This window comes from Cibotium barometz, chromosome 25 (genome assembly GCF_041138505.1).
Source record: "Cibotium barometz isolate CiBa-2024 chromosome 25, ASM4113850v1, whole genome shotgun sequence".
Lineage (NCBI taxonomy): Eukaryota > Viridiplantae > Streptophyta > Polypodiopsida > Cyatheales > Cibotiaceae > Cibotium > Cibotium barometz.
Window position 1 is genome coordinate 38,287,528 of NC_141070.1, and position 16,061 is coordinate 38,303,588.

The following is a 16,061-nucleotide window of genomic DNA, read 5'->3' on the forward strand; positions in this document are numbered from 1 at the left end:
GAAGAATTTAAAATCACTCCAAAAGAGACGGACAGTTGTCACCTCTATCCAAAGAAAGATATGGTTTGATGTGCATATTGTAAATTGAATCATATACCAAATGCTCTCTCCAGCATTCTGGCGTAAGACAATCAGTCCTTAATGAAAATAGGCTTTCTATGTAAGTTTTCAGTTTTAATTTTCTTTTGAATATAATGAGTATATCTTAAATCCGTATCCCAATACTTCTAGATCGTAGGTCTGAATTCCAACAGAATTTCATGAATTCTGTAACCTTGATCCTCAGATCCGAATCAAAGGGTCTTAACTTGATTTCAAATTCGGTGGGTGATTTGAGTAAATTTTTATGAACTAGTCAAACTGGTCACATCGTCTTTTCTTAAAACTGACAAAGGAGTTATGTCTTGGTCATAGTCTGATTCAAGGTTTGAGTCTGGAAAGGTTCTCCCCCTGAACTATCTTTCTCAAATACTACTTTACTGAATTTCATTCATTGAGTACTTGCTTAACTGAATTCAAAACTAATCACGAATTCCTATGAGGAGTAAACTAATCATTTATCTAAAATTCTGACTTCGATAGTTTTTCAGAGTTTTCTCATTACCATCCTAGAGAATATGAAATGGTAGAATTTTCTCTCACAGAGTATTTACTTATTCATTTACCAATATTAATGGGATTTAAACATAGGATTAAAGAGAACTCTTATTTTGATATAAAAATTTTGTATGCATCTATTTATGCATAAAATCCAACTTCTATGGAAATAACACTTTTATATAAAAGAAAATCCTTTTATGTATCTATTTATGCATAAAAATCAATTTTGATGAAAGTAACACTTTTATACTTAAAAATTCATCTTTTATGCATCTATTTATGCCTAAAAATCAATTTTGATGAAAGTAACACTTTTATAATAATAAAAATTCTTTTATGCATAAAAAATAATTTTGATGAAAGTAACACTTTTATAATAAAAAATTTTCTTTTATGCATAAAAATCAATTTTGATGAAAGTAACACTTTTATAATAAAAAATTTCTTTTATGCATCTATTTATGCATAAAAATCAATTTTTATAAAAGTAACACTTTTACAATAAAAAAATTTCTTTTATGCATAAAAATCAATTTTGATGAAAGTAACACTTTTATAATAAAAAAATTCTTTTATGCATCTATTTATGCACAAAAATCAATTTTGATGAAAGTAACACTTTTATAATAAAAAACTTCTTTTATGCATCTATTTATGCATAAAAATCAATTTTGATGAAAGTAACTTTTATAATTAAAAAAATTTCTTTTGTGCATCTATTTATGCATAAAAATCAATTTTGATGAAAGTAACACTTTCATAATTAAAAAAATTCTTTTATGCATCTATTTATGTATAAAAATCAATTTTGATGAAAGTAACACTTTTATAATTTAAAAAAAATTCTTTTATGCATAAAAATCAATTTTGATGAAAGTAACACTTTTATAATTAAAAAATTTCTTTTATGCATAAAAATCAATTTTGATGACACTTTTATAATTAAAAAAATTTTTTTATGCATAAAAATCAATTTTGATGAAAGTAACACTTTTATAATAAAAAAATTTCTTTTATGTATCTATTTATATATAAAAATCAATTTTAAAGAAAGTAACACTTTTATAATTAAAAGAAATTCTTTTATGCATCTATTTATGCATAAAAATAAATTTTGATGAAAATAACACTTTTATAATTTAAAAAAAATCTTTTATGCATCTATTTATGCATAAAAATCAATTTTGATGAAAGTAACACTTTTAGAATTAAAAAAAATTCTTTTATGCATCTATTTATGCATAAAAATTAATTTTGATGAAAGTAACACTTTTATAATTAAAAAAATCTCCAATATGCATCTTTCTATGCATAGAAATTAATTCGGATGGAAATAACACTTTTATAATAAAAATATTTCTAATATGCATTTTTCTATGCATAGAATGAAAATAACACTTTTAGAATACACAAACGGTGGGGATTACTCTTTTTGAATAATAAAAGATAGAACTTATTTCACAAAATTTAAAAAAAATAACCATAACCTCCTTTGTATGGCTAACCATTTTTTTCATTCTCAAAAGTTACTTAGAAGTTATTCCAAATGGTTTAAAGCATTCTAAACTAATCAAATTTCACTTTTTAAAGAGAAACAATATGAAAAGTTTAATTCTAACAATTTGATTATATATCTAGGATAAAGAAAGGCTGAATTCAAGAATAAAGAGAGGGGGAAAGCCTTTCCAACAAGGCAAACATCATTTTTATTTTAAAGAAAATAAATATTAGAAAACCATTAAATGGAATAAAGAAAAAGTAGGATTTCTAGCTTACATGAATTTTTGTGAGCTTTCCTTTGACTTGATGGTTTGAGGGATCTACTCTTGTTTGCAACAAGAGTGGCCACCAATTCTTTTGAAGAGGATATGGTCAAAAACTAATGAATTATCAATAAATTCACTGTTTTTGGCTCTAGGGAGGAGTAGAGTAACAGTGCATAAAACACTATTAAGCTTCTACAAAGAGGGAGGCTTCTATTTATAGGAAAAAGTGAGTTTCTAACCAAGCAAACTGATTTTAGAATTTTCCAGTTCAGTTTGGTCAATTTTTGACCATTTTTGGGTCAGTTTAGTTCACTTTTTGGATCCAGTTTTGAACTAGGAGAGAGGACAGATGAAATATCTAATTTTATTGATTTAAAATTCAAAAGCAATGATGGGAAAAAGGTACCTACTTCATGAGGGGGAATCCCCACTTTGAGGTGTCAAAATTTTATTTTTTTTGTATTTCCTTTGGTCCTTAGTCCCCTCTTCATCTTATGTGAGTATTTACTCATTTTTGGGAGAATTTTCTTTATTTCTTCAATTTACCTCCTCCCTACATTTGGATTAATCTTATTAGTCCATAGGAACCTTAATTTAAAATTTTCAGAAAATCTGGACCCTTAGGATAAGGCCTTTTGAACAAATTATAATTTATTTCTAATGCACCTTCTGAAATTCTTTTTGAACTTCTACTTTGGGGGAATTTATTTTAATAAGATGAGATTATTTTCCGTCCAATAATATTTAAAAATTGAATCACCTCTCTCTAGAAGATTTTCTCTCTCTAGGCCAAAACAGGTAGAAACAAAATCTTTTATATTTCTAAAGAGGGATTTGATTATAGGGAAAGATACTGGACTTCTTGAGAGGCTGGGGAGGAATCTTACAGGTCTAAGGTGCTATTGATTCTTGCTCTCTAAAAAAGGTTGTGTGTTTTCTTATTATGCTAAAGTTCGGATGTCTCGCTAGGTAACTCCTTCATATCAAGTCATGAAGCAAGAAAAGTTTTGCACAACTAGAGAGGAATTTCATGTGGGATATGGGTTGATTTTAACGGGATGCTAACTTTGTATGAAACACCTCTCTTTGTATTATCTTAATAAAAAACCTTGTAGAAGTCTGACGTGGGTAGCAGCCCCATAAAGCTGGAATTATAAAAACTTAGAGTCTAATGAAAATATTCAAAGGGCAACAAAGTTGGGTTTATAGACCTAGTTGTATTTAATGATGTTAGTACTTTATCATTTGAGGATAATAAAGATACTTAGGAGGTAGTTAAAAATGTGATTGATAAGATTACTAGTAGGGTAGAACATGATGATGTGACAAACGACAATGCCTTTTGCGGATGTTGGAAAAAGGACACTGAAGAGAGCCAAAGGGCGAGCAGGCTCACATACGATGCACAAAGGCTCTGAAGCTACCAAGCTTGGAAAGGAAGTTGAACTTGCAAATAACCCAGTTATGCAAAGTATGTCACTACTTGAGTGTGAATGCTGTCACGCGGCGAGCAGTGAAAAAGCTTTATAAGTGATGTAATGATGGACTACAAAATCATTTTGATAGTTTTGTGAGACGATCTGTTGTAATGCTCGAGAAGGGGTTGCATTGTTAAGAGCATAATGAAATAAAAATGGCTTTTGTTTTTACAAGAATGTCCAATTGATAGTGTATATTGTGCTATATGTGCTTACCGAGTTCTTTTCATCCACTTCCCCTGCACCCTAAATCCTTGGGTGTGATTACTATTATATAAATGATTGCATGGTTCTTTCATCTTATGTCAGATGGAGAATCCCACCAAGAAGTAGATCAAAGTGATGGATACTGAGTCTCCACCCCTATTTTGAGAGATGAAGAATGAGGAGGTTTGATAAGTACCTCCTCAAGCTGAAGAGAATTGATACATCCCTCCTCCAACATTGCAATTTCTCTTAGCAATTATCCTAAAAACTACCCACGTTACTATTGAGAAATGTGGTGCCAAAGAGCACAAGAAAGAGGTAGGGAGTGAGAATGAGTAGCCAAGAAAGTGCAAAGCATAGCATGCAGCCACATGAGCAAAAGGGATTATCCCACATTGATGTACAAGCCCAAGGGTGTACTTGCTCATATAAAAGGGGACCATTTCAAGCAATGAAATCATATCACTTGCACATGTAAGATTCCTCCTCAGCCTGAATAATGAATAAGCTTTTACCTCAATCCCCTGTAATCATTCCCTATTTCAGAATACAAGAAAATATTATTTTTCCTTGTTTTTGCCTAAAGAGAAGAAAAATTCTAGAGAGAGATAATTCAATATTGAGATATTTTTTGATATAAAAATTCTCCTAATATCTAAAATATATTTCCTTGAAACAGAAGTTCAAAATAAATTCTCCAATGTGCATTAGGAACCAATTAAAAATGGTATAAGGGACCTTAGCCTAAGGGTCTAGATTTTTAAAAAAAAATAGATTATGGTCCAATTAAGGTTCCAATGGGCCAATAGGATTAATCCAAGTGTTAGGATGAGATAAATCCAAAGAATAAAAAAAAATATCCAAAAATGAGAAAATGCTCACATAAGACGAAGAGGACTGATTGAGTACAAGGTTTATTAGTTAAAAATTAAGAGATATTAGTTAAAAAATGAGATATTTAGAAGAAATGATGCATTTTTGATACCTCAATAAGGAGAGAATGCCACATCAAGGAGGCTCCTTTTTCTTCATGATTACTTGAGTTTTTTAATCTTAAAAAATGGGATATTTTTGTCTCTCCTCTCTCCTAGACCAAACTGGATCAGAAAGGAAGCCAAACTGATCCAAATCTTGTCCAAATTGAGTCAAACTGAAGCTGGAAAATTCTAGAACCCAGTTGGACTTGGTTAGAGGCCTCCCTCACCTATAATAGAACCCAGTTGAACTTGGTTAGAGGCCTCAACCCAGTTGGACTTGGTTAGAGGCCTCCCTCACCTATAAATAGACCCTCATTCCTTTGTATTCTCATCTTTGAGCTATACCATGCCAGTATCACATTAAAATAATCATATTTTCTATTATCCCTTAATTTTCCTCTTCTTTTGGGGAGCTTGGAGATTCTCTCTCTCTCTTCAACAACTCTTGGAGTTCTCTTCTCCTCTTGCTAACCAATTGATTGGTTGGGGGCTTCACTTCTACTAAAGAAAGAATCAAGCCAATCTTAGAGGTAAGATTGATTTTTATGGTTTTTTTTTAATTTCCTTAATAACCTTCTTCTTCTCAACCCCTCTCAAGCTTGAGAAGCTTTCTAAATTATTTTTTTAATTCAAATCAAGCTTTCTCTAAGAGTCCTAATGTTTAATTAAGAAAACGTTAATCTTTATGCTTATTTGTAATGCTTTCTTTAAGCAAATCTCTCTCTCAAAAAGAATAGTCATCTCTATGGCTAATTCTTTAACAAAAGAATGTTTAAATTTTTTTGAAAAAAATACATATCTTATTTTTATGCATAATACTAAAAGAGAAACTCCTACCATATTGTAGGTTTATAAATTTAAAGCAAAAAGAATGATTTTGACCATATTTAAGAAAGAATACTTTTTTGTATTTATGCGCATAATTATTTAATTAAGAAAAAGAGAAATTTATGATAAATTTATGCATAAGAATTTTTAAATGATAAAATAGGAATTTCCATGACATTTGGAATTCAATCATTTAAATGCAAAAAGAGAAATTTTTGGCATATTCAAAATAATGGATATTTTTATTTAATTTAAAAAGAGAAATTTTTAATAAATTTATTTTATGCATAAGAATTTTAAAGGATAAAAGAGGAATTTCCATGAGATTTGGAATTCAATCATTTAAATGCAAAAAGATTAATTTTGGCATATTCAAAATAATGGATATTTTTATTTAATTTAAAAAGAGAAATTTTTTATAAATTTATTTTATGCATAAGAATTTTTAAAGGATAAAAGAGGAATTCCCATGACATTTGGAATTCAATCATTTAGATGCAAAAAGAGAAATTTTTGGCATATTCAAAATAATGGCTATTTTTATTTAATTTAAAAAGAGAAATTTTTGATAAATTTATTTTATGCATAAGAATTTTTAAAGGATAAAAGATGAATTATGCATTTCCTGAGGAGGTTTTGACTTTCTGGAGCCAAGATGCTCTATGTACATATTGTAATCTTTATATAATTAAAGAAATGTTTTGTGGAAAATTTCGTGTTATATAAGTGATTATTGATTATATGACGAATTGAAGAAGCAAGATCTGTTACTCCAGACATATGTCATAGATCTCCAATAAGATCGTTTATCTTGTTTAAGCAATTATTTTCCAAACCACTTAAGTCTTAGGATCTCGTTGACAAAAATCAAATAAAAATTTAATAATGTATCATTTTTGGCAGAATCATGAGGCGCGTGAACTATGGACGACAGCCAGATCCTCTCGCAAATGAGGAAGAGCTAGACCCCGATGTTCGCAAGGCCCTTCACAGAACTCAACCAAGTCCCTTTCAAGGGTGAATGGGAGAACTTGGGCGAGGCTATGGAGAACTGGTTCGAGGCCATGGAGGAATATTTTGATGTCACCGATTACACAACGAGAGGAGAAAAATGGCTCTTAGAAGGTTGAAGATTGTGGAAACAGCCAGGGTGCCATGGAGAAACCATTGCGATACCAACCATCTGGATAGGAACACCCAGTCCTGGAATGATCTCAAAGCTTATCTAAGGAAGAGATTTTGTCCCCCCGGATTTTTAGAAAACAAGATGAATGAATTCTTAGAGCTAAACCAGGGGAGCAAAACTATTGAAGAATATCACCAGAGGCATTTGCTCTTCTCCTCAAGTACTCACCCCATCGTTAGACGAAGAGCAACTCATAGCCAGGTTCATTCGAGGAATGAACGAACCTTTAGACACCTAGTCAAGAACGGCAAGCCAGTTTCCATGGCTGAAGCTGTAAGGATGGCGAAGGACTTCACCAAAGCCTTTATCGTTAAAGTCCCGCCAAAGCCAGCTCCCTCATCCTTCAAGAGATTCCAAACACCGGGAAGTTCTTCCAACCTTCCGCCTCCAAAGAGACACCAAGGTCCCAATCAGAATCAGGAGACAGGAAGTTTCAGGAATGAAGGAAGACCTTTTCCTCTCATAGTTCTTTCTCAAGAGCTCCGTCTCTTTCAAGAATGCAGAGGGAAGAGCTTCGAAGTGAGAATAGGTGTTTTGGTTGTCAGGGGATTGGGCACATAGTGCCAGTTCAGCCTCTGCAGCCTCCATGCAAAGTAGTCTCCGAACTCCCTCCCAGAATTGGGGAAACCAAAGAGAGAGAGTTCTACCTCATACTGCAGCTAGAGCCGTCACTATAGCTGAGGAAGTGGAGGTAGAAAAAGGAGAGATCTATGCATTAGGGGAAGAATTGTCAATTCTCAAATCTCCAGTAGAGTACCAGGGTAAGCAATTCAAGATTTTGATTGATTCAAGTAGTACTCATTCTTTTATTTCCTTAGGATGTCTACGTAAGTTAGTCTTAAATAAAAAGATTAGGAAAACCTATGCAAGTGGAATTGGTCAGTGGAAAGATTCTTTCCACACACCTTGAGACAGACCCTATTCTAGATGGGAACATAACAGATTCCCAGTTCAGAGTCCTACCCTTGGGAATCTATGATGGAATCCTTGGAATGGATTGGCTCCATAAGAATTAGGCTGACATTCATTGTCACAATGGAGCCATTTCTTTCCTTGACCTTCATGGGAATAAAGTTTGAGGAACTGGAATTTTCGGATCCCCAGTGCTACAATTAGTCAAGGCTTCTAAATTGTTAAAAGCGCTCAGAAAGAGGCAAACTGTTTATGTCATTAAGATGAATCCAGTAGACATAAAATGCAAGGCTAAAGAACCAGAGTGGTTAAGTGAGTATGCAGATGTATTCCCTGAAGAGCTGACTAAGATGCCTCCGACTCGCGAAGCAGATCATGAGATCGAGTTAAGCCCCGGAGCTCAGCCAGTAGCCCAGCGTGCATACAAAATGCTAGTCCCTAAAGCCATATAACTTAAGAAGCAGTTAAGAGACAACTATTAGAGAAGGGATTCATCAGACCTAGTGTTTCACCCTAGGGTGCGCCCGTTCTCTTTCAAAAGAAGAAAGATGGAACATTAAGACTCTATATATTGACTACAGAGAGGATTGAATCAGTTAACAATTAAGAATAAGTATCCTATCCCTAGGATTAATGAACTTCTGGATTGGTTAAGTGGAACCCAAATGTTCACAAAGATAGATCTCAAATCCAGGTACTACCATATCAGAATCAAAGAACAGGACATCCCAAAGACAGTATTCACACTCGCTATGGGCATTATGAGTTCACAGTCATGCCGTTTGGATTGACTAATGCCCTGGCGATGTTTAATCGTCTTATGCAGGATATTCTCATAGAATTCTTGGATGATTTTGTTCTTGTCTTCTTTGATGACATCTTGGTATACTTAAAGAATATTGTAGATCATGAAGATCATGTGCGCAAGGTCCTGGAGATTTCAATTTCTCAGTCAGATTCCCTCCAAGTTAGCTAGTCCCCCTAAGTAAGGTAGTCCCTAACAAGATCACCAAAATTGTCGCCATCTAGTCAAGACTCAACACTTCACTGGTTCTAGACCACTTAGCTGGCATCACCTAGCCAAGCTATCCATCTGTGCCTTATTCCATAAGTGGGGAAAACATGCCACTACATTCACTGGGGATAGAGGTTAGTCCAAAAGAACCTAATCATTTTTCCAAAAATCTTCTTAACAGGCATTAGGAGAGCCTACTATTACTAGAAATGTATGAAAAACTTGGCTACATGATCCTCAGAGCAACAAAGTGTAACACACACAACATATATCATTATATTATGGATAACATGCATATGGATCCCAACACAAGAGTAGCATGAATCCCTTTAGTAATGATACCACACAATCTTTACAAGATTCATTCCCTTATAGTTGGCAGTATGCCTTTACTCAACATATATCATCATATTCTAGACAACACGTATATGGATCCTAATGCAAGAGTAGCATGAGTCCCTTTAGTAATGATACCACATAATCTTTACAAGATTCATTCCCTTACAATTGGCAGTATGCCTCTACACAATGTAGTACCCTCTTGAACTCAAGCAACTCTCCCAATCCCCCCTCTCTAGCCTCTTTTTCCTTGATCTCTTATTTAGGTACTACCCATTGTAAAAGGTTAACCCAAGACCACACCAACTCTAGCTCATGATATGTTATTTATTAGCAAAGCTAGTTAGCATCCATTGGCAATAAACTATGGGGCCTACTTACCTGCCTACATCCCATAGATATCACACAAACCTTTTACCACCACCAAATCTAAGCTTATTAACTCATGATCAATAATGGTTGTGTTTCATGATCATGTTGATTTATTTTCAAACTTATAATTGATTATTCATTATAAACAATGTAAATTCACCACCTCCTTGTGCCTATCTAAACCCATAATTTTTAATTCATTCGCTTTGCTTGATATGATGACTTTAATAGAAATATAGTTTTTATTACTTTTATTAACTCAAAGATTTATAAGGTAATAAATTCTTAACTCAAGATTTATAAGGTAATAAATTCTTACACAAAAATCTCCTTTCAAAAGAAAGAGGCTATATACATGGTCTTATATCACTAAAGTACGTCACAAAATTAAAGAATATATTTTCTTTAGTTGAATTAATAAACTTTGTAAGATCTATGCTTCTAAATTTCTAGGCTCTCCCTATTTTGTTTTAAATCATAATGTATCATATTGTTTTTTATCAAGATGTTTTAAATAAGACTTATGTCTTTTGTGTGACCTTTCCAAGTGTCCTTTATTGACTCATAGTTAATGTCCCAAAAGTTGATAGAAACTTACAAGCTTTTTTATGAAAAAATAATTATGTTCATTAAAAGCTAGTAAGAGTTTTACTAACCTTTTACTTTGGACTCTTACAATTTATAAAGGTTTTAGTAGCCTATTGCTTTAAAACTTTAGAAGTGATTTTAGCCATATATTCCTCTTAAAGATATTTAAATACGTTTGTTTTATTTCATAATAAGTTCACCTCCCTAGGTCTAATGACTCCTTTTTACTAGATTAAGTTTTCTACAAATATAGGGTTATTGTGGCATTTATGACTGTGGGGATAGGCACACACACTTGCCTTCCCAAGTGGATATGTATTTTTACTAATCCATAAATTTTTCCTTTGACGGTGACACCATATAACAGCTCTTCCCTTTCAATAATTGTGGGTTTACAAAAAAATGAGATCCACTAGCTTATTTAGTTTAAAGAAAAAGTCACTAGCTAGATCTATTAGCTTATTTAGTTTTAAATCCATTTCTCTTGTAACAATATTGTCTCTCATTTTCCAAGGGGGGTCGTAAAATTGTACACACACACACACATTTATTCCCTGATAATGTTGGCCAATTACGAATAGGAACACTCATGTCATATTGGCATACTAATCATATGACCCATTTATTCTATCCACTTTAGTAGGTGTAATTTTTTTGGTGAGCTTGCTTGGCAAGCTATTGCAAATGGTGAGCTTTGCAATATTTCCTATATGTTGTATACTTATTAAGCTCATATCACACCCAGTCGATTGTATGCAAAAGAATATATATGTTAGGACCTTTAAGACCCTTGGAGAAGGAATTCTAATTTCTCAACACAAAAATTAGAGCACAACAAATACTTGTATAAATAAAAATCATAAACCTTAATAAACCAAATAAAATAAACAAAAGAGACTTAGATAATAGAGTAGAGGTCACCACCATCGACACAAGAGTGGGTTGATTCTCCCTTGGAATGAGTGTGGCCCTTTTATCACTCACCCATATTTATATGCATTGCTTTTCAAAAAAATAACTCCAAAAACAAAGCACAAGGCTTTTAAGTTTATGAGTGTGAAAGCTCTCCAAAAATGTAGCAAGCATTAATATGAAGTTTGGGCCTACCAAAAGTATAAAATACTATTTGGTATGCACAAAAGGTATGAGGCCTTAGCCTTACACAAATATTGATGTATAAATATGAAACCATAAAAGGTGTTTACATGTCTTCCAAAATATCGCATAGTGGTCCAATGCATGTTCCACCCACAATTAACACATAATCTGCCACTCAATCATCACCTTCATAATATTAGTCAGTGCACACAGTTGATTAAACACATTTATCCTGACCATATCATACCAGCATACACAGCTTATTAAACACATTAATCCTAGTAGTAGATGATATAAATAAAAGGCACATCCAAATAAAATATCCCGAAAAAAAATAATGGGCATCTCCATAGAGGTTACATTCCCTCTTGCTCAGGTTGCAATTGACCTCAATTACATGGATGGTAAGAGTGGATGAGATTTTGGTAAGATTGTAAAAACTTTTTTGGCATCCATCTTCAATAGGTGAAAAACAAAGTCTTTTGAACTTTCTCTTATCTCTTTTTTTTTTAATACAAATCTCTTTTTGGAGCTTTTGTATTAAGGTGAAAGAAGAGAGGGTAGAAGATTTTTTTCCTTTTTTTCTTTAAAAAAAGAAGCTTAAGTTATAAGATTTTAATGAGGGATATGGGTTTTGCTATAAGTTTTTTAATATTAATCTTTATGTACAAAGCTTTTTAAAGCTTTAAAGCTTAAATGTCTAAGCTATAAATCAAAAAGCTTTAAGATTTTTAATTAAGAAAGCTTTGTAATCAAAGCTTACTGCAATGCTTAACGCATAGCAAAAACAAGAAATAAACGAGACGGTTGTTTTGCGTAAGAAGAGGAAAGAGAGAATTGCCAACAACGACCAACAATTGCGCAAAGACAAAGAAAATGAACAACTGCAATTGTCGTAATTAAAGGAATGCCACAATTGGAAGAGGAAAATTGGAAGAGGAAATATACATTTCTTCTTCTCCTTTTCCAAAATTCTTGAGAGATTATAGGCCCTTGAATATGGAATTGCTCTATGTGATGGGTTTAGCAATTCGAAGATTGGGGGATTGAAGCTCTTGCCTTGGTAATTACATCTATACGGCTTGATCTTTGAGAGATTGAGAATTGATCTTTCAGAGATTGAGAATTGAGAAAGTTGGCTTTATAAGAAGAGGGGTAGTTTGGTTTAAACAAAGGTGGTTTTAAAAAAGGTGATATTGGAATCTAGCCCTTATCTTATTCTTGATCCAATGGCTCGTAAAATTCCCATAAACCATGCCACCTTGCCCAAATGCTATTATTCCCTTCTTCTCTTTACCCTTTGGATTTTTGGTGAGTTCCTCTCTTTTTTCGAGCACTTGTACCCTTGCTTTTGTAGGCCTTTTTTTCCATAATATTTCTCTTTTGATTTGTTGAGGCTTTAATAATTCCCAAAATCAAACCTTTGGCCTTCTTTGCACCAAATAAATTGTGTAAACCTTGATTTTTTAAATTTTCTTAAAAAAACCCTTCTCTTTGAGTGAACCCTTAAGACCCTTGGAGATGGAATTCTAATTTCTCAACACAAAAATTAGATCACAACAAATACTTGCATAAATAAAAGCATAAACCAAATAAAATAAATAAGAGAGAGTTAGAGAATAGAGTAGAGGTCACCATCGACACAAGCTCCCCTGGGATGAGTGTGGCCCTTGTACCACTCACCCATATTTATATGTATTAGGAAAAGCACTTGCTTTCCAAAATGGGTGTCCCCATAGAGGTTATAATATAAGTGAACTACCATTTGAGATAACCAAATCTAATGAAGAGTAAAAGGCATACTTCATACCATCACGAGGAGACTATCTATAATCATTGCATTTCAATAGACAATAAATGGTTATAGTGCATTTCAACTTACTATTTAATTATCCACCTTTATAAATAATGCACCATAAATATAATATGATCAACATACTCATGCTCAAGTCACCCATAAATCATAATACCAGTCTTGTAGTTGTAACTCAAGAGCAAACATGATACACACATTTAAGATTAAAGCATTTCAATGTAGGTAATATGATCTTCATAATGATACTCAAGTTAATCTTAAGTCATTATAACTATTTTTTATTCACAACATAGAACATAACATGCATGATAATCACAATCAATATTAGTCATATTTCAATAACATTTACAACACAACATATCAATGTTTGGGTCAACCAAAATCTTAATTTAAAAATAACAATCCCATCTCTTCAGTCCAAACTAACAATCCCAAAAGACAATGTTCACATGACTGACAATCCCAAAAGGACAATGTCCATAATCCTAAAAATACAGTGTCCATAATTCCAAAAAAACAATGTCTGCATGACTAACACTCTAAACTATGTGCTAGTGGTAGGACTTGGATGATTCTTTCTCTTAAGATTGTGTGTATCACCACTTTGGATCTCCCTCTTGAGACACTTATTATAAATTTCCTTGTTTTTCTTGATACGCACACAGAAGTGCATCATAAGTTCACATGCTCTTACCATCCATCTACATCCCACAAGCATAATATCAAACATTATGTCATCCTTCTTTGTGAAGGTTACCAACAACCATCTATCAAAAATGGTCACAAGATACACCTACAAAGGTCACACACATGTGAAAACTGTCCCATACATAGAAGCTCACACACATTTACTCTCCCACACATACCAGGTCGCACATACTTTTCCATACATAGAAGCTCACACACGTATACTCTACCACACATACAAGGTCCGAGAAGATAGGAACAATCACATATATATTTTTGATTCATCATAAATAAGTGATAAAAACAATATGCTAAGAGGACATGTACGTACTTGGAAAATAATGATGGCCTTAGAGTTGCATTATTTTACCTATAAGAAGAGTATGTATAAAGTTTAAAATTCAACCTTACCTAGTTTAGCCTCCCAATAGGTTTTGAAATACTCAATAAAACTCCCCTCATCTCTAAAGTCGGAGTAGAAGGTAGAGATCATAGCCTTTGCATCCTCTTTGATCATATGGTTAGTAGAATTTGCTGACCCTTGCATGTTCATGATATTTCCCAAAGACCGAAACATAGAAGCTCTTTTGGGCCATTCCTTCACCTTCTTAATAAGGTGTCGGAGCCAACAACATTTGACATGCCACAAGCATAGAAAAATGGGTTGATTGAACAGCACCCTACGAAAAGTAGAAAGCACATGTCACATAGAACTCAAACACACGGTACTCATTAGTTTGCACTCAACACATATTAACATATGGTCCTAACCTGAGCACATTAATCTCCATTTCGGCATCATCAACCATAAAGGCTCCGGGCTCCCATGATTTATGAAAGTCAAGCATATTATCTCTAAACTTGGTTAACCAAGTGCAAGTATACTCAAATGTAGCTGAAGATGTAAGTACCCAAGCAATGGGCACACCATTGCGATGACCATAGAAAACAAGGATTGTATACAAATGAAACTGTTCATGTGTTTTAAAGGTAAGTGAGAATGTGAACAAGAAGTAAAAAATGATTATTTATTATAACTTAAGAGAATGTGAACAAGAAGTAAAAATGATAATTCATTATATCACATACCTTATATTTGTTTGTGCCAAAGGTAGCATCCATCGCAAGAAGGTTCCCATTTCCGAACTTCTTGCACATCTCCCTTTGCCATGGTGATTGTATTCCAAGGATAAATTCCTTGGAATGTTCCACATCTTGCTCCTGGTAGATAAAGGTGCTTGATTGATTCTCGTGACACCATCTCTTGGTGCTTTCCACATCATCTGTGTGTAGCTGGTACTGATCAATAGCCAGCTTGCTAGATATATTCATGATGTCATGAATAGACAAAAAGTCATCCCTAACCATAGTAAATGTAGGGTCATGACTTTGGCTTGAATGCAATGCTTGGACATGCATTTCCAACACTTGATGTGGCGAGAAACCATGATATAGCATGCTTGAAACCCATAGTTTCTTTTGCATTGAGATCCATGGAGAGAACTTCAAAGAGGGATCAACAAATCTTCTACCATGACAAACCTCATCATTTGCATTTGTGTGGTATGGATGCATATAAGAGATTATGGCCACCCCTGGATCTTGTGCGAGCCGCTTGACACTAAAATGACATTTACATCCACGCTTTTGCTTGCCCTTTGTGATGGGAGGGCGCCTTTTCTTACATGGCTTCTTTGCACTTGGCTGTGGCAACTCTTTTGTTTCACTATGCTCCTCCATCTCACCATCTTCACGATTCGACTCGTTTATGCTATGCTAAATTATGACAATGTTATGCTATTGACTGAACTGTGTTTATGTTGTTGTGTTCTTGACTCCTCCTGTTGAAATCAAAGTTTTTTTTTGTTATTGACTTCATTATGGTATAAATGCTCATGTATGGTTATAAACCTTTGGTAGGCACTTGCTCTCCTTCTTGTTCGTACTTCATGTCTTGCTCTTCTAACTTCATTTGTTTTATGTGCAGAAATGTGGGTGCGTGCTTCCCGATTGCTTCCACATTCAGGACAAGACACTAATGGAGCAATAGAGTCATATCATGGGCAGCTCAAATAAAAGTTCTTGGGCTCTTCCAAAAGGATGAGTTCGAGGCGGGTGGATTGGCTCTTATACAAGTTAACATCTTCATGCTTGCCATATTATTGGTATGTTCAGCAGCAGTTGAAGGATAA

At 33.6% G+C, this 16,061-nt stretch overlaps 1 protein-coding gene across 1 annotated transcript; it reads right to left on the bottom strand.

Annotated features, from left to right (window-relative positions):
• Positions 1-14,263: 14,263 nt before the first annotated feature.
• Positions 14,264-15,237, bottom strand: LOC147624541 (uncharacterized). The gene is made up of 3 exons (XM_086819844.1): positions 14,959-15,237; positions 14,641-14,840; positions 14,264-14,549 (listed from the first exon to the last, which is right to left on the bottom strand). Exons 1-3 carry the CDS (start codon positions 15,235-15,237, stop codon positions 14,264-14,266), a joined length of 765 nt encoding a protein of 254 aa, XP_086675970.1.
• Positions 15,238-16,061: the final 824 nt, after the last annotated feature.

Bases quoted from the DNA above. Each gene is read 5' to 3' on its own strand.
- LOC147624541 (XM_086819844.1), bottom strand. From the start codon at position 15,237: ATGGTTAGGGATGACTTTTTGTCTATTCATGACATCATGAATATATCT. The intron at 14,841-14,958 runs GTATGTGATATA...ACACATGAACAG, and splicing joins TTGGCACAAACAAATATAAG to TTTCATTTGTATACAATCCT. The intron at 14,550-14,640 runs GTTAGGACCATA...TACTTTTCGTAG, and splicing joins ATGGAGATTAATGTGCTCAG to GGTGCTGTTCAATCAACCCA.